Source organism: Oryctolagus cuniculus, chromosome 4 (assembly GCF_051225735.1).
Source record: "Oryctolagus cuniculus isolate XC-2025 breed Fujian yellow rabbit chromosome 4, ASM5122573v1, whole genome shotgun sequence".
Taxonomy (NCBI): domain Eukaryota; kingdom Metazoa; phylum Chordata; class Mammalia; order Lagomorpha; family Leporidae; genus Oryctolagus; species Oryctolagus cuniculus.
This window is the reverse complement of record NC_142870.1, coordinates 146,918,606-146,934,242: the sequence shown is the minus strand read 5'-3', so window position 1 is coordinate 146,934,242 and position 15,637 is coordinate 146,918,606. Positions and strand designations below refer to the sequence as shown.

At 45.4% G+C, this 15,637-nt stretch overlaps 1 protein-coding gene across 49 annotated transcripts in view; it reads left to right on the top strand.

The window, feature by feature from the left end:
- The window catches only part of CEP63 (centrosomal protein 63), a 47,875-nt gene extending 34,409 nt beyond the window's left edge, over positions 1-13,466 (top strand). For 19 of the 49 annotated variants that reach the window (XR_016232811.1, XR_016232808.1, XR_016232810.1 and 16 more), the window contains 4 exons: positions 1,561-1,675; positions 3,191-3,388; positions 5,133-5,219; positions 13,089-13,466. Coding sequence is in view for 29 of the 49 variants with exons in the window: in XM_070072799.2 (XP_069928900.1) it covers positions 1,561-1,675; positions 3,191-3,388; positions 5,133-5,219; positions 13,089-13,247 (559 nt within the window). In the remaining 20 variants the exon portion in view is untranslated. Of the gene's footprint in view, positions 1-1,560; positions 1,676-1,768; positions 3,100-3,190; positions 3,389-5,132; positions 5,220-9,111; positions 9,318-10,373; positions 10,654-13,088 lie in introns of those variants that run through there. The other 30 variants (XM_070072793.2, XM_051818610.3, XM_070072792.1 and 27 more) reach the window with 6 other exon arrangements.
- The last annotated feature ends 2,171 nt before the right edge of the window (positions 13,467-15,637 follow it).

The window sequence follows — 15,637 nt, the reverse complement described above, 5'->3', positions numbered from 1 at the left end:
ACTGGTAAAAAATATGCTGTAATTTCGCCTATCTTAGAAAAATCATTAGAACCCTCCTTTAATCTTAGAGTCCTACGAAGTCATGCTTGCTTTCAAACCAAATTTTTCAAAAAGTTGTCTATACTGACGGTCTCCCGGTGGGTATTGAGCATTTCACTGTCTGGAGCCACCATAAGGCAATGATGGACAAAGTTGAGGGTACATAAGAAGTGCAAGATGTTATTTTAATCATAGAATGTATAGGTTGAGAGAGAAAATATAACATGTTGAAAGACCTGAGAGCAGCTTAACTAGTCAGTTTAAAGTAGAAATCCTTCAAAAAGTGTTACATTCCAGCTGTAAGGGTTGGAAATAAATTGTGTGGAAGGTGATGAGGGGAGTGAGAGTTGGAGTGGCTCTAATCCAGTAAGTGCTACTGTGATTCCTTTTTTGTTTGTTTTAAAGATTTATTTATTTGAAAGGCAGAGTTACAGAGAGAAAAGGAGAGACATGGAGAGACAGATCTTCCATCTGCTGGTTCACTCCCCAAATGGCCACCTCGGCCAGTGCTGGGCCAGACCTAAGCCAGGAGCTAGGAGCTTCATCTGGGACTCTCACATGGGTGCATCTTCCGCTACTTTCCCAGGCACAGTAGCAGGAACCTGGATCCGGAGTGGAGCAGCCAAGACACAAATCCATGCCCATATGGGATGCTGGCATCCCAGGCAGAGGCTTAACTCCAGCCCTGGTCTGATTCTTGAAAGGGTATTGACCATTGGCAGTTGGGCTGGGAAGGAGGTGCCCTGTGGTCAAGGAGATGATGTTTGAGAAATCAGGCATGGTGAAGGGCGCATGACAGACAGGAAACCTTATCAACTTAGGCGCAAAATGATCATCACTGATAGAAATGAGCCATGGGATAGGAGAGGTATGGTACCCCTGGGGCTCTTCTATGTGATGGGTTAATTGATTCTTGTGTAAAGGTAACAAACTGGGATGGACCTCCTTAGAGAAAATTATTCTGGAAGCTGTGTGTATAACTGGAAGAAAAAAATAGCCAAATTACTATAATCTTTAGAATTTTCCAAGTAAAGTTTTATTTATTTATTTGATACATGTATGCCCACAACAACTGGGGCTGGACCAGGGCTAAAACTGGGAATCCTAATGCTATCCAGGTCTCCCATGTGGGTAGAAGGAACCCAATTACTTGAACCATCACCATCATCCCCTAGAGTCTTGCATTAGGAGAAAGCTGGAATTGAACCCAGGTACTCTGATGTGGCATGTGAGTGTCTTAATTGAAATCTTAATTGCTAGGCCAAATGCTTGCACTAGTGGTTAAATTTTAAGCAGAGGGAAAGAACATAGATAAACACAGAAGTCAAAAGTATCTCCTAAAGTTTGAGTTGGATTTAGCTATCTCTGGTGATAAGGAAATTGGAAATGAGTTTTCATTTGCGTGTAAAGCAAGATACTAGTAAGATCTTTCTTGGACATCAAGAAGGTAAATTCAGGATTCCAATTTGTGTTTAAAAGTTTTTATTGTTTTAAATATGTGATTTTATTTTTGTCATATAGTTTGGAATCTGTGAGTGCAACGTGCAAACAGCTGAGCCAAGAATTAATGGAAAAATATGAAGAATTGAAGAAGATGGAAATACATAACAATGAATACAGGGCAGAGATTAAGAAGGTAAAAATTTGGAGCCGGTGCTGTTGCTTACTTGGTTAATCCTCCGCCTTATGGATGCCGGTTCTAGTCCCAGCTACTCCTCTTCCAATCCAGCTCTCTGCTGTGGCCTGGGAAAGCAGTAGAAGATGGCCCCAAGTGCTTGGGCTCCTGCACCTGCATGGGAGACTGGGAAGAAGTACCTGGCTCCTGGCTTTGGATCCGCACAGCTCCGGCCGTGGCAGCCATTTGGGGGGTGAACCAACAGAACGAAGACCTTTGTCTCTGTCTCTCTCTCTCTCACTGTCTAACTCTGTCAGATTTAAAAAAAAAAAAGGTAAAAATTTGTGTGTTTGGGAGTGCACAGTAGTATGTGATGAAGGACTGAGCTGTAGGCCGAGAGATTACAGGGATTGTTTTCAGTGATGGAAAAGTGGGGTCCCTGCCACGTGACATTCAGGAGTAGAAGAGCACCCGGAAGGTGCAGGGGAAGAGCCTTCTTTCTTTGGCATCCCTGGGGATATGATGTGAATACGTTCAAGATAATAGATGTCTGCCCCCTTTCAGCTCTAAAATTCTGTTTTAAACGTTTTGATGAAAACTTTTCTAAAAGCTAAACATTTTGTTGCTTTCAGAAAGATGTTAGGTGAACTATCATGTAACACTTTCTTATTGGCTGAAGTCGGGTATGATTATGTATGTTCTGTGCAGTGATGTGGTTAATGTCCTCATCGGGTATTGAGATATGCAGACCTGTTTGTCTCTTCATTAATGGGCTCTGGTCTCCTGTTTGTTGACAGGTACATATATATGTTTTCATTCTTTTTTTAAGAGGTTAATTTTATGTATTTGAAAGGCAGAGTTACAGAGAGAGAGAGATCTTCCACCCTGATTGTTTACTCCCCACAGGAATGGGCCAGACTGTTGGGCTCCAGGAGCCTGGAGTTTCCTCCCAGTCTCCCACTTGGGTGCAGGGGCCCAAGCTCTTGGACTGTTATCTGCTGCTTTCCCAGGCCATTAGCAGGGAGCTAGATAGGAAATGAAGCAGCTGGGACCATCTATACGGGATGCCAGTTTTGTAGATGGTGGCTTTACCCACTACGCTAAAATGCCAGCCCCTGTTTTCATTCTTTGAGATCACACCTAGCCTCTTCTTTGTATCCTTATATTTGTATAGTATTCCATGGAACAGGAAACCGAACACACAGTATTTCTGCATTTGCAGTTAAGCAAGGAATGAAAGTCACACACAGGTGCTGTTCTCTAAATAAAGTGTACAAGGACGTAGATACTGGTCCTTAGTGTTCAAGTAACCCCTCTCATCTGTGTTGAGAACTCATAAATGGTAGTGTGTGTAACCATTTGATTTTCACCACAGACGTGCAGCTTGGTAAACTGCTGATTTTCTGCAGATTTTATCTAGGAAAAATTTCATTTCTTGAAGTAAGGTAAACATCACCTTATTGTATTAATTATTAGCACGTTTTTGTATGTAAATGCTTTCTCTTAACTTGTGGTGCTTCCTTTTATGCTTTGTAGTTGAAAGAACAGATTTTACAGACTGAACAAAGTTACAGTTCTGCTTTAGAAGGAATGAAGATGGAAATCTCCCAGCTAACAAGGGAGTTACATCAACGAGATATCACCATTGCTTCTGCTAAGTGTTCCTCCTCAGACATGGAAAAGCAGCTGAAAGCAGAGATGCAAAAAGCAGAAGAAAAAGCAATAGAGCATAAGGTGACACTGGAACAAAAATTTTTATTTGAAGATTGAATTTATTAAAGATAAAATTTGCATAATATTAACTCAGTAGCTTGTTCTTAGATGCGGATGTGCTGGTTAACAAGCAGTCTAGTGCAGTGTGGTGGGGAGGTGGGGCAGACAGGGACGAGTGAGGGACTGGCAGAAACGGTGTCGAGGTTGCATCGCATGAGCCGGGTGAAGGGGAGAGGGCAGGGATACACGCAGAGGTCTGCAAGGGAGAGCAGGACATGCTTGCTGGCAGTGATGCTGGCCTACAAGTGGGGGGAGTGGAAGGCAGGGACTAGCACCTGAGGGCTGTGTCAGCCGTGGGGGGAGAGCCAGTGGGATCCGGAGCTCCAGGAGGGCGGTTAAGAGCAGGAGTCAAAGGACTCCAAGGCTGTCCAATGGAAAATTTGCAAGGAGGCAAAGGGACCACGCAGATGCTGGTCTAGCAGTAAAATGGTGGCCTGAGTGGTGCACAAGGGGAGTGAAGGAAACCCATGAGTTCTGGAGATAGTCGGCTGGTGAAATTAACTGGGCTTTGCATTTGGTTGGCCAGGGAGGGTAAGTAGACAGGGCTAAGCAAAGATGTCACTCAGCTCGGGTGGCTGAGTGGAAAGTGATGCTCCTTAATGTAGAGAACAGATAGCAGGTTTGGGGGAGGGTGATGAATTTTTTTTTTTTTTTTTTTTTTTTTTTGACAGGCAGAGTGGACAGTGAGAGAGAGAGACAGAGAGAAAGGTCTTCCTTTGCCGTTGGTTCACCCTCCAATGGCTGTCGCGGCTGGTGCACCGCGCTGATCCGATGGCAGGAGCCAGGTGCTTTTCCTGGTCTCCCATGGGGTGCAGGGCCCAAGGACTTGGGCCTTCCTCCACTGCACTCCCGGGCCACAGCAGAGAGCTGGCCTGGAAGAGAGGCAACCGGGACAGAATCCGGCACCCTGACCAGGACTAGAATCTGGTGTGCTGGCGCCGCAAGGCAGAGGATTAGCCTAGTGAGCCGCGGCGCCGGCCTGAAGGTGTTGAATTTGACAGTACACGCAATAGGAAACTGTGGAGAGGACATTGGTTTGACACATGTGGTTTAAGATAAAGGGTGGAATTTTTGTATGGAAATATCTAGTGGTCAGTTCCACAGAAGACGTGGAGTTCAAGTTTAAATTAGGGCTGGCATTTAGTTGTGGGAATCCTTGCATGAAGCTGGCATTTGAAATCGCCTGAGAGACTCGGAGATTATGATGAGAAAGCATTGACTGTGAAGAGCAGCGACTTGGACTAAATTTAGGATACTTCTCATTTTTGTTGAAGAAGATGTTGGAGTGGAGTTGAAAAGAAGTAGCAGTGAGGAAAGAAAGCGGATACTTTTTGCCAAGGGGGAAGGAAGCTGAAGGAAGGCAGGAGTGGTCAGGCCGGAAGGTTAGAGAGAATGAAGACGGAGCTCGGTCACCATTTTCTGAAAGAGCAGTTCCACCTGGTGTTGTGGGCGGAGCTAAATGTGAGGCCAGCGTGGGGGGTGGGGGGGACTTGCCAGAACGCTGAAGCTCTGCTGCTTTGTTTGAATTACATGCCTTTTAATTCACCTTTAAAGTAAAGTATATTTTTAGGACGTATTTATATATCTAAGTACAAATGCAGACTTTAAGTTAGCCTAATGAAAATAACATGGAAAAATTTTGTAAGTTGCATTTTTTTTATTTGTTGCATGTAAAAAAATTGTTGTCCTCTTTTTCCCTTTTCAGGAGATTTTGAGTCAGCTGGAGTCACTCAAGTTAGAAAATCGTCGTCTTTCTGAAACAGTAATGAAATTGGAATTGGGCTTACATGAGGTACATGAATAGAATCTTACATTTTCTACTCTGTAAGCCTTTAAAAACATCACATTGTAAATAATGATGTAATGAAGAGAGAATTAAGATTAAACGGGTAGAGTGATCCTTTTGAAGACTGTTTCTCAAATAAAACGAAGTCAGAACAGTAAAGGAGGTTAGCACAATATGGCTGTGCTCTCCAGGAGCAGGAAGCATCTACCGCATAGTCTGTGTTCTGGGAAGAGAGGACATAGGTAGAGAGAATTAGGGCTTAGCACGTGAGTGAGAAATGCCGATTGTTACAGTTGTAATTATGATATCTTCTCTAAAGCAGGTCATCTTTGGAATAGTTTAGTTTTAGTTATGTTTCTACAAGACAGAGTTCACTTGGATCTTCCTGCTTGCGGCGTTTAGGAGGGTAGACAGGCCAGGGTTCTCGGTGAGAAGCGCTGTGGTCTAGCGAGGAGCATGCGGATGTCTGGGCAGTGGGCGGACAGGAGCAGCCACGGGAGTGCTGAGCAGTGCGATGCTTTTTAAATCCCTTACAGGATTCTTAGAATTTGCAAAGTGACTCATCTGCTCAGACCCATTTCCCCACATGGTTTGGGTCAAATTTCTGAAGATTATAGAAATTCCTTTTTTTTGTACTTCAGAGTGTATGTCTCCAAAAGGGTAAATAGGGACACAGTGCTCCCTGTTTGCTCCCAATTAATCCTAATTTCATAGTCAGATTGTGGCTAGAGGGAAGAAATTCCACAAGGCTACAAGAGTACTTTATTTCAGCTGGAAAAATGGAAGATTATTTGTATAATTTTTTTTTTTTAATTTGAAAGATAGCATTACAGACACAGAGAGGTAGAGAAAAAGGGCTTCCATCCGTTGGTTCACTCCCCAGATGGCTGCAACGGCTGGAGCTGAGCAGCTCCAATGCCAGGAACCGGGAGCTTCTTCCGGGTCTCCTACTCGGGTGCTGGGGCCCAAGCACTTAGGGCATCTTCTACTGCTTTCCCAGGCCATAGCAGAGAGCTGGATCAGAAGTGGAGCAGCCAGGACTTGAACTGGCACTGCAGGTTGAGGCTTAGCCCACTACGTCACAGCAGCAGCCCCTGTATAATTTTTTATAAGGGTAAGGTCCTTTAATTTCAAGCCATAAAGATTTTAAAGCATAAACATGTAAAATTTCTGGACAGCAGAAGATCCCATACAAAAAGACATAATAGGGAAAAAACAATCTATAAACTGACAGAAAGTTAATATAAGATATTAATATGTGAGTATAGGGTTCCCTAGAAAGACAATAAGAAAGAGAGAATCCACTAGAAAAATGGGCAAAGGACATTGGTTATTCGTAGAAGATGGAAATACCTGGTGAACAAGGAAAGCTGTTCAGCCTCCCTGATGATGATGATAAATACCAGCCTGTGTTAGCAAGGAGGTGGGGCAACAGGCTCTCTCCTCCACTGTAGGAGAAAGTGAGTTGACCCAGCCCTTGTGGAGGACAGCTTAGCAGTACGGGCAGACTGGTCACTGCTGCGTTCCTCGCAGAGTGCCCTTATCAGTTTGCAGTCTGTAGGAGTGAATGTGTAGCTTATTGAAGTGTTTGCAATATCCAAGTGTTTATTGGCTGATTTGGGATTCATTCTATAAAATATGATTCTATTCTTTAAGACAGCAGATAAAAATACTCATTTTATTGTGCTGCTTTTCCAAATCCCTCTAAAACTGTAATAAGAGGAATTTTTACTTTTTAAAATTCCATCCCACAAGGGTGGAAAAAACAGGAGGAGACAACAGCTAGACATTTTGTAAGGGCAAAGATGGGTGATGGATTGATGGATGGATGGATGATTTTCTATGTCCTGATAAAGCCACTAATAAGTTAGTAGTGGAGAAATCCAAGAACTAACCTGACTTACTCTCCAGAATCCTCCACAGGCTTAGGGTTTGTCAGTATGTTCCCGAGGGAATCTTATGTAAGAGAGTTGGGGACCCTCAGGGGAACGTAAGCCAGGCTGTGAGCAGAGATTTCCGCTCAGCTGAATTTCCCCTGAAGACCTCCATCTGACATGGCCTTGCTACCCAGTTTTTACCTTTCACGTTCATCAGTCTGTAAGGGCTGTTAATAAAAGAACAACTTGGAGACACCTTTAAAAGGTACCTGGCAGAGGCAGGCACTGTCTGTTTTAAAAGTGTGTTTTAAATGGTGTCATGCCTCAGACTCTGGCTGCTGAGAAGCCTGTAAGCCATTTAAACACACTCTGGTTTTGAGGTCATGCACAGGGTGAATGTGTTATACATGTTAATAAGATTTATTATTAGAAAGTGCTCTTTTGCCTTTTACCACCTTGGGAGGGAGAATTACTTTTACAAATGAATGTTGGGTTGAAGTATCTATTTGAATTAGTTCTCTAATGCTCTTCATAATGAAAGCCACAGCTCCTGTAAATTATTGGCCGTTTTTTAACCATGGGTGGCAGTTTGCCCTTCTCTGAGACCCCGCCTTGGTGCCGGCTTGTTTGAAAAGTCTCTGGTTCATTAACTTTGCTAGTAAACAGGGTGTTAACAGGTGTATTTTAGAGTTTATATTCTTGTTGGGCAAGCTGTTTTCCAGGCCCCTCTTGACCATCTTACTCTTCTTAGATTTTTTGCAGAAAGGAGCAAGCTAAACAGCACATTAAACTCCAAAGATCACCATAATTTTGCAGAATGCTAGCTAAAACATTTTGTCATTAGAAAAAAATGGCCCAGTCTACCATTTTTTCAGGTACTGTTTTACCAGGAACTACCTAGAATTGAAGAACAATATAATTTATGGTCACAGAATTAAGAGCAGACCAGGGCAGTAAGTCCTGCCATATACAGAGGACCTTCAAAAAGTTCATGGAAAATAGGCATTACAAGAAAACTGCATGGATTTCAAAATTTTTTGCACTGAAATAAACTTATCTTTAGAAAATCTACTGATTTGAAAAGCAGAGATACACACACACACACACACACACACACACACCCAGGGAATGAGAGAGCTCCCATCAACCAGTCCACATACCCCAGCTCCCCCCACCCCCAACATTCCTGCAGTGGCAGAGAGGGGCTGAAGCTGGGAGCCTGGGAGCTCATTCCAAGTTTCCAGTGTGGGCAGCAGGAACCCAGCCACCACGTCCTGGAGGCTCTGCCAGCAGGAAGCTGGAATCAGAAGCCAGGGAGCCAGGCATCAAACCCAGGCCTCCTGATATGAGACATGGGCATCCCAACCACCAGGCCAAACGTCACCCTACAAACTTACTTCTTTATACCATTTTCCATGAAATTTTTAAAGTGCCCTTGTACTTGAGTTCTGCTTTATCCAAATGTACATGTAAGAACAGATGCCAAAGTTATGTAAAAGCATTTAACAACAAGGAGTATTTATTTAATCCTCTCAGCCAGAATTCCTTGTCAGAAACTTTATTCAGATCTCTCTCTCTCTCTCTTTGTCTCTCTGCTTTTCAAATTTAAAAATATAAAAAGTGGTTTATTAAGACAATCTTTTTATTTGAAGTAGGTGTCTGGGTTTTCTTGCTGGGTATCCTGGGCTGGTCAGAAGGACCAGGCTGCTGGCTCCTGTCTTCTGTTTCTGCTCTCACCCACAGCCTCCCTGCTCCCAGCCTCCTCCTCCTCCTGCACCTTGGGTGTGCTTTGGCACATAAGGAAGCTCACTGTGCTTCCAGCCTCCTAGTCCAGTTACACCAAGAAATGGAACCATTTTTCTCTTGGTTTCAAGAGGACTAAAAAAAAAAAAATCTTCAGTTTTGCTAAAGTAAAGCCATAGATTAGTTGGAACTATAAAAAAAAGTTTTTCCACCAGCAATATCACAGATCACATGTATTCTTGTACAAATTAAGTGACTCTAGTATTCTTTTTTATCAGGCAAAAGAGATCTCACTAGCAGATCTTCAGGAGAATTATATTGATGCATTAAATAAATTAGTGTCCGAAAATCAGCAACTACAGAAAGATTTGTTGGATACCAAATCTCAGCTGGAGATTTCTACTCAGATGTGCAAAAAAAAAATTGACAGAACTTTCAAACCAACACAGAGCAGAACAACTGAGTTCAAGGAAACGGAGTTCAAGTAAAATTTGTTGAGAGTTATTTATGTATTTATTGATTGATTAAATTTGCTTTTTGTTTGAAAGAGAAACAGAGATAGAGACATCTCCCATTCACAGGTTCACTCCACCCAGTGGGGACTGGGTGAGGCTGAAGCTAGGAGCCAGGAATTCAGTCCAGGTCTCCCATGTTAACAGGGTTACCCAAGAACTTAAACCGTCTCCTGCTACCTCTTGGAGTAGGCACTGGCGACAAGCTGGAATCAGGAGCATAGCTGGGACCTGAACCCAGGCACTCCAGCATGGGTCGTGCTTGTCAAACCCGTGTCTTAACCTCTGGGCTAAATGCCCACCCTTAAGGATGATTTCGAATGTGTCCTGTTGCACTATAATTCTCATCTTTTTTATTTGAGAATATTTATTTGAGAATAATTTTTATTATTAATAATTTTTATTAATAAATTATTTGAGAATAATGTCTGACTTGGAGACATGAAAGGACTTGAATTCTGCAGGACCGTGTGCACAAGGAAAGCCACAATCAGGTTAAAAAGAGCCAGGGGGAGGTGGCAGAGCACTTCATGAAAGCCTTAGTTTTGTGCACTCTGGCTGTGGGTGTACACAGCGGCTGTGTTCCCGAGTCTCCTCGTGCTGCCTTCCAGCTCCTCAAGCCCACTTGCCCCCAGAAGGAGTAGAATTAAAGCTTCCTCTGGACTTGTGGTCACTTTGTTATAGGCTGTTGCCCTAAAAAGTAAGCATGCAATGAAAAGCTGCCCGATTATAGCTTATACTGTGTAACTCACATGTTTGTCTACCAGAAGGCTTTGCTGCCACCCTCAGCCCCGCCTTACCTCTTCTGCAACCCTCACCTCCACTGCCTGGTGAGGTTGGGTCCCTGCCTGTGTGCACAGCACTTCCCTTGTCGCAGCACAAGCCGCACTGGATTTCTCTGGAAGCGTGGACTGTGTGAGGGCAGGGGCCCGCAGGGGCTCGCAGTGGGGGTTAGATGTCCAGAACCTCTGGCGGAGTGGGTGCTCATGTTGTATTTTATTTGTCTTGTTTTCTAATCCGCTCTCCAGGCCAACCCACAGCCAGCGCAGGCCTGGTGAGGCAAAGGCTGAGCACTACAAAGCAGGTCTGCATCCCCCCCGAGGACAGCCGGCGGACAGTCCTGAGCCCCTGGCCAGGGTCCTCAGCCCCCTGACTTCTCCGATCAGCCCTTGCAGCTCCACCGTCTCTTTGCCTTCTTACTTTCTGTGTCAGACTCACTCTTTGCCTTCCACGCTAGATATGAATGAAGCCAACTTTTCTGACAGTGTATCTGAGAGTATGAATGACCAAGAAGAGTTTCTGTCTTCGGTATGGAAACTTTCCAGTCTGACTAGTTTTTTAGTTTACTTAGATCCATTTCCTTTCTCTGTTGGTTTATTTATTGAAGCCAGTGTGGTTTTCTGGTTTGGTTTTTCTTTGTTTCCCTCTCTGGCTCTCTCCCTTAAGTGCATCTTGCCATTCTCAGGTGTCTCCATGCTGTCTTGATGGCTTTGCTTGTGAAGACGCATTCGGCCAAGACTTCAAAAATACATACCAGTCTAAGATACAGACGGAAATTATAGGGATTCATTTGTCTTTAGTCCCAATTGGAAGTGCCCTTCCTTCTTCAGAGAAGGTCAATTTTGTGCTAGAAGGCTTGGTTCTAGGAAGGTAGTCCAGGGCACACGGCTGGCTGGGGGTGGGGGTGGAGGAGGGGTGCGTCCCACGAGTGCAGGGCCTGGCGGGGCCCACTGCATGACCTGGTGCTGGAGGTGCCGACGGGCTGCAGAGGACGGGCTGCAGAGGACGGGCTGCAGAGGGCGGGCTGCAGAGGACGGGCTGCAGAGGGCGGGCTGCAGAGGACGGGCTGCAGAGGGCGGGCTGCAGAGGACGGGCTGCAGAGGACGGGCTGCAGAGGACGGGCTGCAGACTCTGCCGCGCCTGCCTTCTCCCTGAAGCACTTGCCTCGGGCCGCTCATTTCCTGTCATCAGCTGTGGTCCGGCCTCGGTAAAAGTTTGGTATTTTGGCTTTTTAACGGGCAACAGGCCCAAGTAAAGGTGGTCTTTTAGTTTTGAAATTAAGCCCCCATTCAGTTCAATATAATACTGAAATCCAAGAAAAGCCCTGAAAACTAACTTCTTTCCTGAGTTTGACAGCAAAACTTTTTTGGCACCAAAACCTCCTTGACTCGAGCTGATATGATAAGGGTACTTCAAAAAGTTTGTGCAAAAGTAGAATTAAACGATGAGATTATTTTGGAATTTTGAAAAAATTAAAAATTGAAATCATGCATACAGGGCATCTTCAAGAAGTGCATGGAAAATGTGTTTTGTGAGAAAATTTTGCGTGGATTTCACAATTTTCCACAGCAAAATAAAGTCTTGCTTTCACTTTCCCACAGACTTTCTGAGGCACTCTTGTGTGTGTAGACCTACCCGTTTGTGTGTCCACACGGCTTTGCTCTGCTGGTTGTGGGGTGTCACCTTGGGCTCCACGAGGGGAGTACAGTTGGCCCTCATGTAGATTCTACGTCTATGAATCAGCCTAATCCTTGCACTTTAATTGTAATCACCACATGGCTCTCAGTGGCACTTCTGCAGTCCCCTATGGACATGCACAGGGCGGCCAAAGACCTGAGTCGCCAGCTGAGGTCCAGCAAGGCGGTGCTGGCAGGGCTGGCACGGTGTAGCACCTGCAGCTCAGGTCCGGGTGGGCGGGCGGGCGCCTGAACGCCAGCTCCAGCCTGGTTAGTGGGAGAGCCGCTTAGTGCTTCGGACCTTATTTCTCTTTTGTAAAATAAAGAACGCAGACTAGGGCGAGTTGTGTTTATGATTTAGCATTGTAAACTCTGTGTATGTGTGTGTGTGTATTTCCTCTGAGGGCACGATTGTGTCCGTTGCAACTCAGTGTCCAAGGACACCTCAGAGCACACCTGCTGTGGACGAGGAGCAGTGCATACGGTGTATGTCCTGTATTACCTTTAGAAAATCTGACCTCTGGAACTCCAGTGGCCCCAAATATTTCAGACGGGACTGTGGACTGGAATTTTGGAAGAGAAAAAAATAACTGATTTTAACTGGCATCTGATTTATTATTGGTAGTTTTTCTGTGCTTTAAAATGAAAATAGCATTCATATTTAAAATGAGTTTTACATCATAGACATATTCTCTTCTGGGGTGTAGGAGGATATACAGATTGAGTATCCTTATCCAGAATGCTGGGGACCAGAGTGTTTTGCACTTTTTTTTTTAAGTTTTGGAATATTTTTACATACGTACATGAGCTATCTTGGAGTTGGGACCTATGTTGATAGAATTCATACACACTTTATGTAATTTGAAGGTAATCTTACAAAGTGTTTTTTAGTGCACCTGTGTTTTAACTGTGACATCACGTGAGGTCAGCTGTGTCAGTTCCCACTTGTGGCATCAGACTGGTGCTCAGAGTTTCAGAGCATTTCAAATGCTGGGCTTTGGAATCAGAGATGCTCCCCTGTACTAGTCTAAGCTGACAGTCTCAGACCAAGGATTAGTACCTTCTACTCGTACTTAGATGAGACTTAGTAGTGACACACCTTGGGGCAGGAAGGGGAAGATCTCTATGGATTTTTTGTTTTACTGACGTTGTCGTCATTGAAAACAAAGATTTCTTTAGAGGAAAAATAATCCCCTTTTGATATTGCTAGTTAGGAAGTATCATGAATTATGTGTCGTGGAGATGTAATACTGTACTTATACACATCAAAATTTGCTTGTCTTGTAGTCTTCTCTGCCTGTGTCCCCCCTTGGTTCGATAGCTACCCGGTTTTTGGAAGAGGAGGAGCTGCGGTCTCATCATATTCTAGAGCGACTGGATGCGCACATTGAAGAACTAAAAAGAGAGAGTGAAAAGACAGTGAGGCAGTTCACAACCCGAGTGTAGCCTCCGAGAAAGTCAGAAACGAGCACGCATAAACAACACCCGAGAGTTCGTCATCTCGACTAGCAGCTCTTTAAAACAAACATAATTTTTACAGATAACACGTACTAAAGCGGGGGCGATGAAGTCGAGAAAACTGCCTCAGACATTTACAGTGCACTGGTTTGTTTGGAGGACGTCTTCCAGCAATAACTTGTGAAAATAAACCACTTTGCAGACTTTTTTCTTATACGAATATTTATTATCACAAAGCGATACTTTCTCTTGCCGACTTCAGTGTGGATAGCTTGTACTAATAAAGATTTCTGTGATGTGTTTTTTTTTTTTTCTTATTAGGTAGAGTTATACAGAGAGAGGCAGAAAGGTCTTCCTTCCGTTGGTTCACTCCCCAAATGGCCGCTACAGCCAGCACTGCGCTGATCCAAAGCCAGGAGCCAGGTGCTTCTCCTGGTCTCCCCTGCGGGTGCAGGAGCCCAAACACTTGGGCCATCCTCCACTGCCCTCCCTGGCCACAGCAGAGAGCTGGACTGGAAAAGGGGCTGCCGGAACTAGAACCCGGTGCCCATAATGTGATGTGTTTTAAAAAGAAGTAACTACAGGAACTTCCTTTAAGGGAAGTGTAGTGGAGCTTGTGTTTAAGAGCCAGGCCGACCTGTGTTCATATATTGGCTTTGCCGCTTGCTGGCCCCTTGGGCTGGTTGTGGAGCCCTGTCTGGTTCAAAACTCGGGTAGAAGAGAGGCAGGGAGGGAAGGGCTGGCTTAGTGCTGATGCCCGCGGAGCTCTCGGTGAGAATCTGCAGCCTGAGCACTGCTGAGGAGAGGTCGACGGGACAGCGATCTGGGAGGGCGTTTGAAACAGTGGGGTTGGTAAGATACCAGGGAGGACGTGTAGAGAGACAAGAGCAGGATGCTGGGCCCAGGGCCCTGGAGGGTGCCGCTGTCTGAGAATCATGGGAGATAATGGAGCAAAGGAATTGGCCTGTGCCAGAGGTGAGAAGCTGGAGGGTGGTGGGTTTGTCTTCCCAACAGCATTGCTGCTGCAGCTCTCCCCTCTCCCATGGGTCTTTCCGTCAGGATATAAGCATCCTGTTAGTTCTCCTTCCTTTCAAGCAAACCCTCCATCTGTTTTTAAGATTTATTTGAAAAGGAAAGAGAGTTCGATCTTCCATCCTGTGGTTCACTTCCAAATGGCTGTAATGGCCGGGGCCAGGCCAGGCCAAAGGCAGGAGCCAGGAGCTTCCAGGTCTCCCAGGTGGGTGCAGGAAACCAAGGATCCAGGCCATCCTCTGCTTCTTTCCCAGCCACATCAGCAGGGAGCTGGATCGGAGGTGCAGCAACCAGTGGGCAGATGGGATGCCAGCACTGTAGGCGGCGCCTTAACCTATGCCACAGTGCCAGCCCAACCCCTCAGTCCTGTTTGCTTCTATATGAAAACATTCATGGAAAATGGCTGTTCTGAAAAGCATGGATTTCAAAACTTTTTGTACCCCAGTGAACTCACCTTTGACTGCATTTCCCCATGAACTTGTTGAAGTCCTGTGTTTGCTCCCCTTCATGCAGGCGTTTCTGGAAGGAGTTGTCTGCAGTGACTGCGTGCAGTTCTTCGCTCCCTAACCCTCCTGAACCCCGCCGTCCTCCCCACCACGAGGCTGCCTGTAGCTGTCCAGCTCCCCAGTGGCCTGACTAGTCTCCGAGCATCATTTGGCACAGCTGACCCCACTCTCCTCCTCTCTTGGCTCCTGGTTTCCCCTCCACCGTACTGTCTACTCCATGTCATTCTCCGTTGCTGGCTTTTCCTCTTCTAACTTCACGTCATAGGGCCCCTGTGTTTTTTTTTTTTTTTTTTTTTTTTTTTTTTTTTTTTTTATTTACTTGGAAGAGTTACACAGAGAGAGAAGGAGAGGCAGAGAGAGAGAGAAGTCTTCCAACCACTGGTTCACTTCCCAGATGGCTGCCATGGCTGGAGCTGTGTCAATCTGGAGCCAGGAGCCTCCTCCAGGTCTCCCATGAGGGTGCAGGGGCCCAAGGACTTGGGCCATCTTCTACTGCTTTCCCAGGCCATAGCAGAGAGCTGAATCAGAAGTGGAGCAGCTGGGACTCAACGTTCTCTCTTGCTGAGGTTCCATCTTGGGACATCACATCATGTCTGCCACTCCTTGATGTTGTCTCCACACCCAATCCACTCTGCCTCCAGATCTGTCTCAGATCCATTCATTTGTCTCCACCACAACCCAAACTGTGGCAGTCTGTCACCCAGCTTCTAGCAATATCCTCGCTGGTGTCCCCAGTACCTGGCACCAAGAGTTACCCTTTAGAACTGTAACTGAAGCTGTGGCCGTGCTGCCTCCCTCAGAGCCCTTGCGAGGTGTCTTAGGCACTCAGAACAAACTCCA